The sequence below is a fragment of the Magnolia sinica genome, chromosome 11, assembly GCF_029962835.1.
Source record: "Magnolia sinica isolate HGM2019 chromosome 11, MsV1, whole genome shotgun sequence".
Taxonomy (NCBI): Eukaryota; Viridiplantae; Streptophyta; class Magnoliopsida; order Magnoliales; family Magnoliaceae; genus Magnolia; species Magnolia sinica.
The window spans coordinates 77,025,949-77,037,918 of NC_080583.1; the positions used below are offsets into that span (position 1 = coordinate 77,025,949).

At 39.5% G+C, this 11,970-nt stretch overlaps 1 protein-coding gene across 1 annotated transcript; it reads left to right on the top strand.

The window, feature by feature from the left end:
- Positions 1-232: 232 nt before the first annotated feature.
- LOC131218456 (probable LRR receptor-like serine/threonine-protein kinase At1g67720) lies at positions 233-10,294 on the top strand. Its single transcript, XM_058213022.1, has 9 exons — positions 233-351; positions 3,580-4,120; positions 7,101-7,564; positions 8,360-8,495; positions 8,649-8,720; positions 8,838-8,906; positions 9,572-9,643; positions 10,011-10,082; positions 10,162-10,294. The coding sequence occupies exons 1-9, from the start codon at positions 279-281 to the stop codon at positions 10,166-10,168; spliced, it is 1,506 nt and encodes a 501-aa protein (XP_058069005.1). The 5' UTR covers positions 233-278; the 3' UTR covers positions 10,169-10,294.
- The last annotated feature ends 1,676 nt before the right edge of the window (positions 10,295-11,970 follow it).

Below are 11,970 nucleotides of genomic sequence, written 5' to 3' on the forward strand. Positions count from 1 at the left end.
TTGGAATCACATGCACTTAACCAGTTGAAAGTTGTCACTCGATGGACCATACCTTTGTGGTCCAACGCATTGGACTTATACCTTCTTGCATGATTCGTTTTGAATCGGTCAACATATATATAAGAATAGTTATCTACGTGTTAAGAAACCATTAAACGAGCCTCCATCTTTCATATTTCAAACAAAACAAAAGAATTTTTTTTTCTTTCTTTCTTTTTAATAATTGGGGCCATTTTATCTTCTCTTGAGGGCGATCTCGTTCATCTTCCTTGCTTGGGATGTCGCTCTCCATCTTTCTCTTATGGTTATTCAGCATTCCTATCTATGTAAATGCCCTTCCTGCTCCTAGAGGTATTTTCAAAATATAAATCATTTTAAAAGTAATTTTGCTTCTTCTTTTTTTTTTTTTAAATGTGAAAATACCAAAATGATAATTATTTTTCTCTTTTGAAAGCAAGTCCAAAATTGTGGGGCCCACTAGGTATTAATATGACATTCGACCTGTATAATGTGGAATCCCACCATGATGATTGGAGAAGAACTGAAGATCCTGCTGATCAAATTGTCAAATGGGTTGCATGTGAGTTTAGGCATTTTTGCATGGTTAAGTTGTTGTTTTTTTATGTGGTAGCCCACTTTATGATTTGATCTTCTAGATTTTTTGGTTAGCCTTATGATCATGTAGGGCTGCATTTGTTTGAAAGGACCTTACTTGTGGTCTAAGTGGTCGGTGGCTTAGTAGGCTCCATCATGATGTTCATGTGAAATCTACCTGTCTTCATGTGTGTCACCCTGTGTTAAGGTTAGGGACCAAATATTAGCTCGATTCGTATTCAAGCGGACTATAGTAATGGAAACACGGGACAAGATAATGCTCACATTCTAAGCTATTTTCCTTCGTTTGACCCACCTGAATTACAAATGCATGTGTGCGTTATGTCTAGATGTACGTATGCATATATCTACATATAAACAAACAAAAAAAAAATACACACACACACACACACAAGTCCAATATTGATTGGATGTAAATTAACATAGAAATTGATAGATTAATTATTATTAATAAATGTATGGGAATGAAAAGACGTCACTAGATTTGGTAGAACCCAACGTGGTGTTTATTTGAAATCTACCCTAACGGCCATCAACCCATGTTAAGCCCAAGACCCAAAAATCAGCTCCATCCATAATTAAGGTGAACGACAATTAGCATTAGTTTAGATGGCAAAGCTGACCCTCCAAATTACTTTCCTTGGTGTGACCCACATGAATTATTAATGGGCTTAATTTTTAGGCTTTTAGACTAAGTTTTAGTATGGCATTTATTGGTTGGAGTGGATTCAATATCATAATCATGATGAGCCTTACAAAAATCAAGGGTGGACATCTCACTCCCAACTGTTTTCATTGATATGGTCCACCTAAATTACAGATTAACTTCTTCTTTTTTATCTGTGCCTACATGGGACTATAAATCTAATGGTTGGAACGGTTCTCATATACTCGTCATGTGGCCCCTTAAAGAACTAAGGGTGGAACTCACTTCTTCTTTATTTTTTAATAAATGAAGTTTATGGAAAATAGGTGCAAGAGATGCCCACCCTTGATTTTTTTATGGGGCCCACCACAAAGTGCATATAAGATCCATCATGACGATTAGATGTGTAATCTATGCTCAGATCCAAAAACTTCAAACTCACAAGTGGCCATGACAATGAAAACATTTGAGAGCGTAGTCATCCTTGATTTTTTATAGGGCCCACTGTGATTATTATATTGAATCCACTCTTACCATTAGATGCCACACTAAAACTCAATCCTAAGGTCCAAAAATCAGGCCCATTGGTAGTTAATCTGGACCACACAAAGGGAAATCATTTGGATGGTGACTTTGCATTGTAAATTGCTACTGGGCCACCTTAATCAGGGATTGGGCTGATTTTTTGGGTCATGGGCCTACCATGTGTTGGAGCACATAATGGTTAAGGTGGATTTCAAATAAACACCATGTCTGGGTCTACCGAGCATGGACCTCCTTTTCCTTTCCTAATTATTAACATTAGTTAATAATCAATTTTCATGCTAGTTTATGACATCAATTGATCGGACTTGTGAGTTTCTCATTTTCGTATATGCGTGTGGGTAGCATGTGAGCCACACCATTCTCAACGTTAACCCACTTCAAAAAAATAAAAAGCAACCAGAGAGAGAGGGCATTTTGATCATTTCATCAGCCCAAAGCACCTCTCCATAAGTTAGGAATTTTTCCTCAATTCTTGTTCTTGATCTTATGTTCTTCACATGCATTCCATTCCTGTTGGATTTTGAAAGAAAAATTAGTATATGATGAACCTTCACCATTTTCTATATAGTGGTGACTCATTCATGTACCTTCCATGCACTTCAATCCTGACTGTCCAGACTGTAGGGCTCACTTCACATGGATATTAGCCCAAAACCAACATCGACCCACAAGCCCAATTACCAGTCCCAAGTCCACGGACAAAATCAGATGGTTAATGTCATCCGATCAATAAGATTTTTAGACTATAGTATGTAATTTAGGTGATCTGGATTTCTTTCTTAGGCAGGGAAGAGCATGATGAGAAAGATCACTGTCTTCCTCAAGTAGGCGAATGCAAAACTATGTATCCACAATCTTATTTTTGAATCTACCTAGTATAAAGGAAAATTTAAAATTTTATTATTCAATAATTTTCATATTTTCAGATTACATCACCTATAAATAAAAAGAAAAACTCTAATTAAAAGTTCTAATTTGATTAAAATAGAAATAATCTGAAATAGTAAATTTTATCAAAAAAAATCTAGATTAATCGCATCTGATGATTCCTATCATGATTACAAGCACTTCCTTAAAAAAAAATGCATATACTAAAACTCAAAGACAGAATAAATGCATTAAATTTATAAATTACTGAAAATGAAAATAGTGACTTTTTCTTAAAATTGTAATTTTAAACCCGAAGGAAACGTTTTCTCACAAAATGGACTGTCGTGACCCACTATAGGGGTCAGTTGACCCCAAATGGCCCGTTACAGTAAAGATTAATAAACGTTGGTAAGAATACTCAAATAAAAAGTAATGACTGGTTTATGGTTCACACTTTTAATGATACTTTCTCCTTGTTCGAAATGAATTTATTCAAACAGATATGCTTGGGTTCACGTTATGCCCTATGTAGGAATGGGCCCGATTTGAGAGAATATGTCCATTTCTATTGTGGCTTGTTTTGGTCTAGCTGTGCCAAGAATAGGTTTGTAGCGGCTCTACATCATTTGCTGCTTATCACATGATCTCATGTCTCTTCATCAATTTGTTTCTTGCTCTTATGTTCTTCACAGGCATTGCTTCTTTTTTTTGCTTTTCTTTTGCCCAAAATTATAGGCCCCATTTCACAATGAGAATGCCCCACCACCCAATTCAACAAACAAAAAATCAAATGGTCAAGATCATTCAATCAGCATGATTTCATGTTATGGTCCATAATTTAGACGGTCCATATTTCTTTTTCATTGTTATTAACCCCCATCATTTTGCATCTAATCACATAGGATTCTTCATCAACTGCGGCGCCTCAAAGGAAACAAACGATGGCAGCATCAAATGGCTTACAGAAGACGGTTTCATAACCGTCGGCAATAAAACGACACTTGAAACACCCAACTTAGTTCCACATATATCGACTTTGAGGTTCTTTCCTGACGAGAAGTCCCGCAAATATTGCTACGTAATTCCTGCAATCAAGGGTGGGAAGTACCTGATTCGGACGACGTATTACTATGGAGGATTCGATGGTGGGAATGAGCCACCGGTGTTTGATCAGATCATTGAAGGTAGCAAGTGGAGCACTGTCAACACGTCGGAGAGCTTCTCCAAAGGGCTTACTTCCTACTATGAGATTGTAGTTGCTGCGATGGGTAAGACGCTGAGTATTTGCCTGGCAAGGAACGAACATACGAAATCGAGCCCGTTCATTTCTGCACTTGAACTGGAGTTCTTAGAGGATTCCATGTATAACTCGACGGATTTTAGTAAGTATGCGCTTGGTACCATCGCCCGTCATCGGTTCGGCGACGTTTCTGAGATCATGGGGTATAGAGATTCTCTCTCTCTCTCTCTCTCTCTCTCTCTCTCTCTCTCTCTCTCTCTCGTAATTATGGTTTGAAGACTCGGACGAATCTGATGCGACTCGTCCGAGTTGACTCGGACTCGGTCAGACCCGATCCGGTACTTTGTTTCGTCCGGTCGTCCCTATTGCAATGGAAACGGATTGGATACTCTCCATGCCACCAGCCAATGGCTGGTGGTTGGTGCTCTGTGGGCCCCACCATGATTTATGTGTTTCATCCATGCGGTCCATCTATTTTTATAGATCATTTTATGGTATGAGACCAAAAATGACATATGTCCCACTCTCAACTAGACCACATTACAGGAAACAGTGTTGAATGAACGTCGACCATTAAAAACTTTTTGGAGGCCATAAAAGTTTTGGATCAAGCTGATCTTTGTTTTTTCCCTTCATCTGGGTCTGTATGATCTAATCAACAGATTGGATTTCAAATAAACAATACAGTGGGTCTTAGGAGGATTTTAATGGTGGATATCCAATCAATATTGTTTTCCTGTTGTGTGGTCCATGTGAGATTTATATCCCTCTCATTTTTGGAATCAAACCTAAAACGATCTGTAAAAATGGATGAACGGAACGGATGAAACACATACATCATTGTGGATCCCACAGAGAACCGACCATCAGCCACCGGGCCGGTGGCAGGGGGAGTAGCCAGTCCGTTTCCTGGACGTGTAGGGCCACCACGACGCGGATTTGCTGTTAAAGCCTTTGGCACGAAGTTGCTGCACTGAAAACATAGGTGGGTCCCACTGTGATATTTGTGAGAAATCCAACCCGTCCATTCATTTTGTGAGATCATTTTAGAACATGGGAACAAGTATGAGGCAGATCCCGTACTCAAGTGGGCTGAAAACGTGAGGATTGAATGTCCACGGTTGAAATATTCGTGGGGCCACAGAAGTTTTGGATCAGGTTAATATTTGTGTTCTAAGTTCATCCCAGTAGTAATGACGTTATGAACGGTATGGATGGCATTTAAACATCATTGTCAACCCAGGGAGATTTCAACGGTAGGAATTTCCCTACCCACTTTTCCCTTTAGTATGGCCCACTTGAGTCTTCGATCATACTCAATTTTTATCTCAAGTCCTAAAATTATCTTACAAAACGGCTGAACAGGATAGATTTCTCATAAACATCATGGTGGGCCCCACCTAGGTTTCCAGCCACCGGGCTGGTGGCAGGGGGAGTAGCCAATCCGTTTCCTGGACGTGTAGGGCCACCACGACGCGGATTTGCCGTGAAAGCCTTTTGCACGAAGTTGCTGCACTGAAAACATAGGTGGGGCCCACTGTGATGTTTGTGAGAAATCCAACCCGTCCATTCATTTTGTGAGATCATTTTAGAACATGGGAACAAGTGTGAGGCAGATCCCGTACTCAAGTGGGCTGAAAACGTGAGGATTGAATGTCCACGGTTGAAATATTCGTGGGGCCACGGAAGTGTTGAATTAGGTTAATATTTGTATTCTATGTTCATCCCAGTAGTAAGGACGTTATGAACGGTATGGATGGCATTTAAACATCACTGTCAACCCAAGGAGATTTCAACGGTAGGAATTTCCTTACCCACTTTTCCCTTTAGTGCGGCCGACTTGAGTCTTCGATCATACTGAATTTTTATCTCAAGTCCTAAAATTATCTTACAAAACGGCTGAACGGGATAGATTGCTCCTAAACATCATGGTGGGCCCCACCTAGGTTTCTAGCGCACGAACTTCCGCCAAAGGCTTTCGCATGACATCCAGTCCATCCACCGTGTTCACCTCCTTATGTTCCCTTTAAGAACTAACCATTCGTCTGATTTGAAACTCAGCTGAGCCACACCAAAAGGGAACAGTTGCATTGGTGATGCCCACCATTATTGAATACCTTCCAAATTGCATATGGGTCTATATATATATATATATATATGCCATCTAATTCATTCATAAGATTTCATTCAACCATGATGAATGGACATCAAAAAAATCAGGTGGGCCACAACACCTGACTTATAGGTTTTAACCATGATTTTAAATGGTGTCGCCACCTGATCAAACTGATTTTTGTGACAATTAGAACATTTGATAGCACACTTGGTAGACGGATTAGATGTCACTAAAACATAACGGTGCAGTTTGCGTACAGCCCTATGTATGAATCCAGCTGCATGAATAATAATGTCATCCGGGAAATGCAAAGGCTGCTCTCTTTATATGTGCCAACATGGCATAATCCAGGCCATTCAGAAGGTGGGCCCCACTTTGCATGTGGAATGAGGACACTTTGTATCAATGGAGAAAATGGACACGAATTGCGTCCTACCCTCGTCGGTCTCCAGCTGGAAATGGGCAGCAACTTTGAGTGGCCACCGTGATGTATGAGTCTTATCCACAATGTCCATCCATTTTTTAGTTTTAGTGTATAAGTTAAAAAATGAGGTAGATCCAAGGCTCAAGTGGAATACACAATTGAGATTAAACTCTCGCTGTCAAAAACTTCTTGAGGGCCAAGGAAATTTTTTTTGGAGCTGATATTTATTTTTCCTCTTCATCTAGGTCTACGTAACTTTATGAATAGGTTGGATGGCAAATAAACATCACGGTAAACCATTAGAAAAACTTTCAACCGTGAGAATCATTATCACTGCTGCCTCCTATGGTGTGGTCCACTTGAACCTTATATCCTCCTCAATTTTTACCTTATCCACTAAAATGATACAAAAAAAAATAGATGAACGGTGTGGATAACACCCGTACATCACGATAGCCACTCAAAGCTGCTGCCCGTTCCCAACTGGGGTAGTACCCAAAATGGGGCAGATAAGAAATATCACCCCAAAGTGGACAACCAATCTGATTTTAAATGGTGGGACCCACCTAATGTACGTCCCAGATCTCTTACATGCATATCAATGGCTATGATTGTAACTAACTATGAGAATTTTGGAACTTAGTTTTCCAGATGATCCGTTCAATCGGTACTGGGAGCCGTTCAAAGATAATAACCCACAGGTCGCCTGCCATTCGACCGTTACACCCTCGGATTTCTGGAACATTCCACCAGCGAAGGCCTTCGAAAAGGCTCTGACAACGAGCAGAGGTAAAACACTAGAACTGCAATGGCCACCAACGCCACTCCCCACCGCTACCTACTACATTGCTTTCTACTTTCAAGACAACCGTACACCGAGTCCGTACAGCTGGCGGGTTTTCAGCATCACCATCAATGGAAAGATCTTCTACAAGAGTCTCAACGTCTCCACAGCAGGAATAACTGTCTTTGGGAGCAACTGGCCTCTCTCCGGTCAGACTCAGCTCACTTTGACTCCTGACGATGACTCACCGGTCGGACCGGTCATCAATGCAGCTGAACTCCTTCAGCTCGTGCCTATTGGTGGAAGGACCATTACCAGAGATGGTAGTTTTTTACCTTGCACACGTGCACATAATCTACACATGTGATAAACCACTCAGGATGACTTGTTTAGTTATAAATCGAGTTGGGATTTGTTTGAATTTAAGCTAAATCAGTCCCATAGTTTAAAAACTCACTGAGTCAACTCAACTCACCTTGGTTGAGAAAAGTTCAATTTGGTCATGACTCAGTTCAAACTCAAGAAAAGTCAACTCAAGTCAGTAGAAGTTGGAAAAACACGAGACATTCTGCTTTGATGTCATGCCAAATAATCACTTTCTCTAAGAGCTTGAGCCCTTAAGAGGATGATTTATCAATATGTATTGAGGGACTTTTAACATTTTGGGTGATGTACATTATTTTTTATGGTATGTCCCACCAGATAATAAGTTAGATATGATACTTGGCCAAGATGGACCCTTACACATGTTAAATGAAAATAGTTGATCTACACCCAAACTTGAACTCAATATTCACATCAATGGCGGTGCAATCATCACAAACAAAAGGGGCCGTTTGGATGCACTTCTGTAAAAATAGGTTTATGGAAAGAAGGATTTTTAGCTCGACGAAAATCGGTTCAATTGGTTTTTCATCAAGCCTGCCTCCTTTGCGCCTATCTTGCCAAGTGAAGGATGAGATGAGATTTGCATAAGTGCATCCAAATACATAATGTGAACTAGGGTTTGACTTAGAAAGTTATTTTACGTATCAAATGCCTCACTTGGAGGTGCATCCAAACGGCCCTAAAGAATAGCTACTCATAGACCCACTTAAAATGCCATTCTTTTCCTACAGTGATTGCAATGGAAGCAGTAGCAAGAAGCTTGAATAACCCGCCTGCCGACTGGACTGGAGATCCATGTCTACCACGCCAGAATTCATGGACGGGAGTTGCATGTTCTCAAGACAAATTCGCCCGAGTCATCTCTCTGTAAGTAGAATTTCACATAAACTCACCCGAGTCATCTCTTTATAATTAGAATTTCATATGTCATCACATACCACAATCATATGTGAAGTGTATAGTCCATGCATGATTCCAATAACTTCCATGCACCTGTGGATTCACTGGACTTTGTTGCAGGAAACTAGATAGCTTGGGCCTTTCCGGATCATTGTCCCCAAGCATAGCCAATTTGACCTCAGTCTCTAGCATGTAAGTAAAACTTGCTAAGTAAACAGTTCATTTAAGTTTTTAGCTGATGAAGTTCACCAAAGTATATGAGTCGACTCAGTCATCACATCTTGGATCTTGTTATTTTGATGGCTCTAGTTCATTGGGCGATAACAAACTCTCGGGATCGATTCCAGATTTGAGCCATATGAAGCAATTAAAGTATCTGTAAGCTTTTTCACCCTATCATGGCATCTTTTATTCTCCCTTTACTTGGATTCAACCGTTTTGTTATTGTTTTCTTAATATGTGTTTGTATTGGATAAAAACCTTAGTCAACAATGGAAATGAAGTGAATTCCTTTAATTTGGCAATTTCCTCTTTTTGAGAAACACAAAAGTAGGTGAAAAACAGATTCCTTTTCTAAAGTATTTCTCAGAAAGTGAGAAAACCCTTTTCCTATCTAAAACCCTCTGATGTGACGTTTTAAATGATTTTACTATTACCTTTTCCTCTAATGTGATGTTAAAATCAGTTTCCTTTTCTGAAGTATTTCTTAGAAAGTGAGAAAACATTTTCCTCTCTTAAATCCTCTGATGTAACGTTTTAAATGTAAACATATTTCACTATTACCTTTCTTTTGTTTGGTTATATATACCCTTTTTAAATAATATCCTAAAGATTGGGAATGAAATAGAAAAGCATTTTCCATGTAAATTCATGGTGCAAATCAACTAGTGAAAGCTATTCTCTTTGCATTAAGCTGATACCATCCTTCCATGTCTTAGGCCAGCATGGTAGTTTTCCATTTCCATATTATGATTCCATCCAATCCAAACAAGCCCTTATTGACGTCTCTCACTATTGTGTGTTTTTCTGTTTATAAATGAAAGACATTTGGAGAACAACCAGTTGAGTGGCAAGATCCCTAACTCGCTGGGGCATCTTGACAACCTTCAAGAGCTGTGAGTAGTACATTTCTTCTCCATAGACCATGAACCATAGTTTGAAAACTCATTGGGTTGACCAGAAACTTAGATGAGTCAACTCGATTCTGTGAGATTTTGAGCCAAGTCACTTGGAAATTCAACCACGACTTGGGATTCGTTTACCCGACTCACGGTTACTTGAACCAAGTCACTTGATGTGTCAAGTGCAAACATTAATAAAATTGAGTTGGGTCTGTTCGAGTCTTTGAGTTAACCTGACCTGGTTGTCGAGTCAAGTTTTCTCTCGATTTTCAAACTATGCTATGACCATGGCCCCCATTACTTCAACGCGAAGTTGCTTTCTTACTCACATTCGTAGACCTTTCTCTTTCTTGTTTCACAGCTTCCTCCAAAACAATAACTTTGAGGGAGGTGTTCCTGAAAGTCTAAAATCCAAAAGTGGACTGAAAATTCAGTGAGTCTGAGACTGTCTTCCTTTTTGGTTTGACACCCTTCATTACATGATTATTGATTCTTTCTTTCTTGTGTTTTAGGGTTTGAGAAGGTATGAATCCCAAATTAAGGAGAGTCATGGGAGCAATGGGATCCGTTGATCACTCAGGAAAATGGGACAGTTGTAACCTAAAAATATGTTTATTGGCCTCATAGGAGCAGCGAAATGGAATGTGGACCACTCATTTGTAACAGAAACTGGGTCTATATAGGCCCCATTTTGATAATGGTTTGAGATTACTAGACTACATGCATCTCTTTTGAATCCTTTTAAATTGTACTACTGTTTATAATTATATCGTAACAGATAAATAGTATAACTGTCATTAGCAAATGGCATGAAAGACATGAGGTTTACTTGAATACATACCGACATACTTCAATAAGTAATGTTGGGACTCTTGGAGTCGGATTTTTGTTTTTTGTTTACAATGACCCAAATCGTTTATTTGATAAAGCTCCCCTGGGATGGGATGCCCAAAAACACTCTTGTATGTATATTTCCACCCTTGGATTATACAAAGGTTGTGGTGAACCATTGTGTTTAGAGCAAAAAGACTCCAATTATGAAAGAAGTAATCCTATTGAGAGGTTTTATTTGTTGAGTTGCCATTATACAAAATGAGACTATCATACAAATGGTTTGAATCATTAGAAGATGACCCAGATTGAATCCTGAGGTATTGTATCCCGAATTCCCAATATGTTGGGATGTATTCAAGCAAACCTCTCATTTATTTCTCACTCACTAAATCTAGTTATAAGGAAAAATTGAATTATAACTTATAATGAGGGCAGATCCAACACAAACATAAGCTTAACTTACAAATCAATGTATGGGACTGATGCAACCCCTGGTACACCAAGAAGCTGGTATACCAAGAAATACTATATCTTACTCAAATTTTCTTATAGAATATATGTAGTAGTCTTTTCATGAGAGAAGGTACTTTAGAGTTATTTTTTACATGCTCTGTATTTATGAGTTGAGTGATTTGTTTCTTATTAGGTGAGTGATTCCCCAATCCCTTGGGTGAGTCCCCAAGCTATATTCCTTGTTAGGTAAGTGATTCTCCGACCCTTTGGGTAAGTAAGTCCCAAAGCTATCTCCAATCGGTGAGTGATTCGCTAACCCATTGGGTGAGTGAATCTCCAAATTATCTCTTTATTTTATTTTCATTTGGCCTATGTACTCTTTATCTAAATTTTAGTAACAAAGTTCTTTTTCCTTTTCTTTATTGTATTTCATTAGATTCTACATCCAAGGTGGGCCCCATATGATGGATGGCTCACATAAAAGGTGGGGTCCACATGATAGATGGTCCACATCAAAGGTGGGCTCCACATGATGAATAACATTGATGGTAGACCCCACATGATAGATGGTCCACATCAAAGGTGGACTCCACATGATAGATTACGTACCTATATTAAGGTGGGGCCCACATGGGGACGATTCATATCGATAGTCAGCCCCTAATGATGAATGACCCACATTCAAGGCAAGCCCGCTTGTTGGACGACCCACTTTAAAGTTCGTCCTGCATGATGGATAGGCCACATTAAAGGTGGGTCCACATAATGGACAGCCACATCCAATGTGGGCGCCACATGATGGATTGACCACATTGAAGTTAGGCCTCACAAGGTGGAGGTTCACATTGAAGGTAGACCCCACGTGATGGACGGTTCACATTGAAGATAGGGCTAAGGTGGGCCCAACATAATGAACAGTCCACATCAAAGATTGGGCCCACATGATGGACAGTGGATATTAGTGGTGGACCAAACGAACAAACTTGAGGAATAAATACCCCTGTGATGTTAGAAACCAAAAATACTTTTCCACA

Excerpts from the sequence above, each read along its gene's own strand:
- LOC131218456 (XM_058213022.1), top strand. The coding sequence starts at position 279 with ATGTCGCTCTCCATCTTTCTCTTATGGTTATTCAGCATTCCTATCTAT. Across the intron at positions 4,121-7,100 it reads GACGTTTCTGAGATCATGGG|TTTTCCAGATGATCCGTTCA; the intron begins GTATAGAGATTC and ends TTTGGAACTTAG. Across the intron at positions 8,496-8,648 it reads TTCGCCCGAGTCATCTCTCT|GAAACTAGATAGCTTGGGCC; the intron begins GTAAGTAGAATT and ends ACTTTGTTGCAG.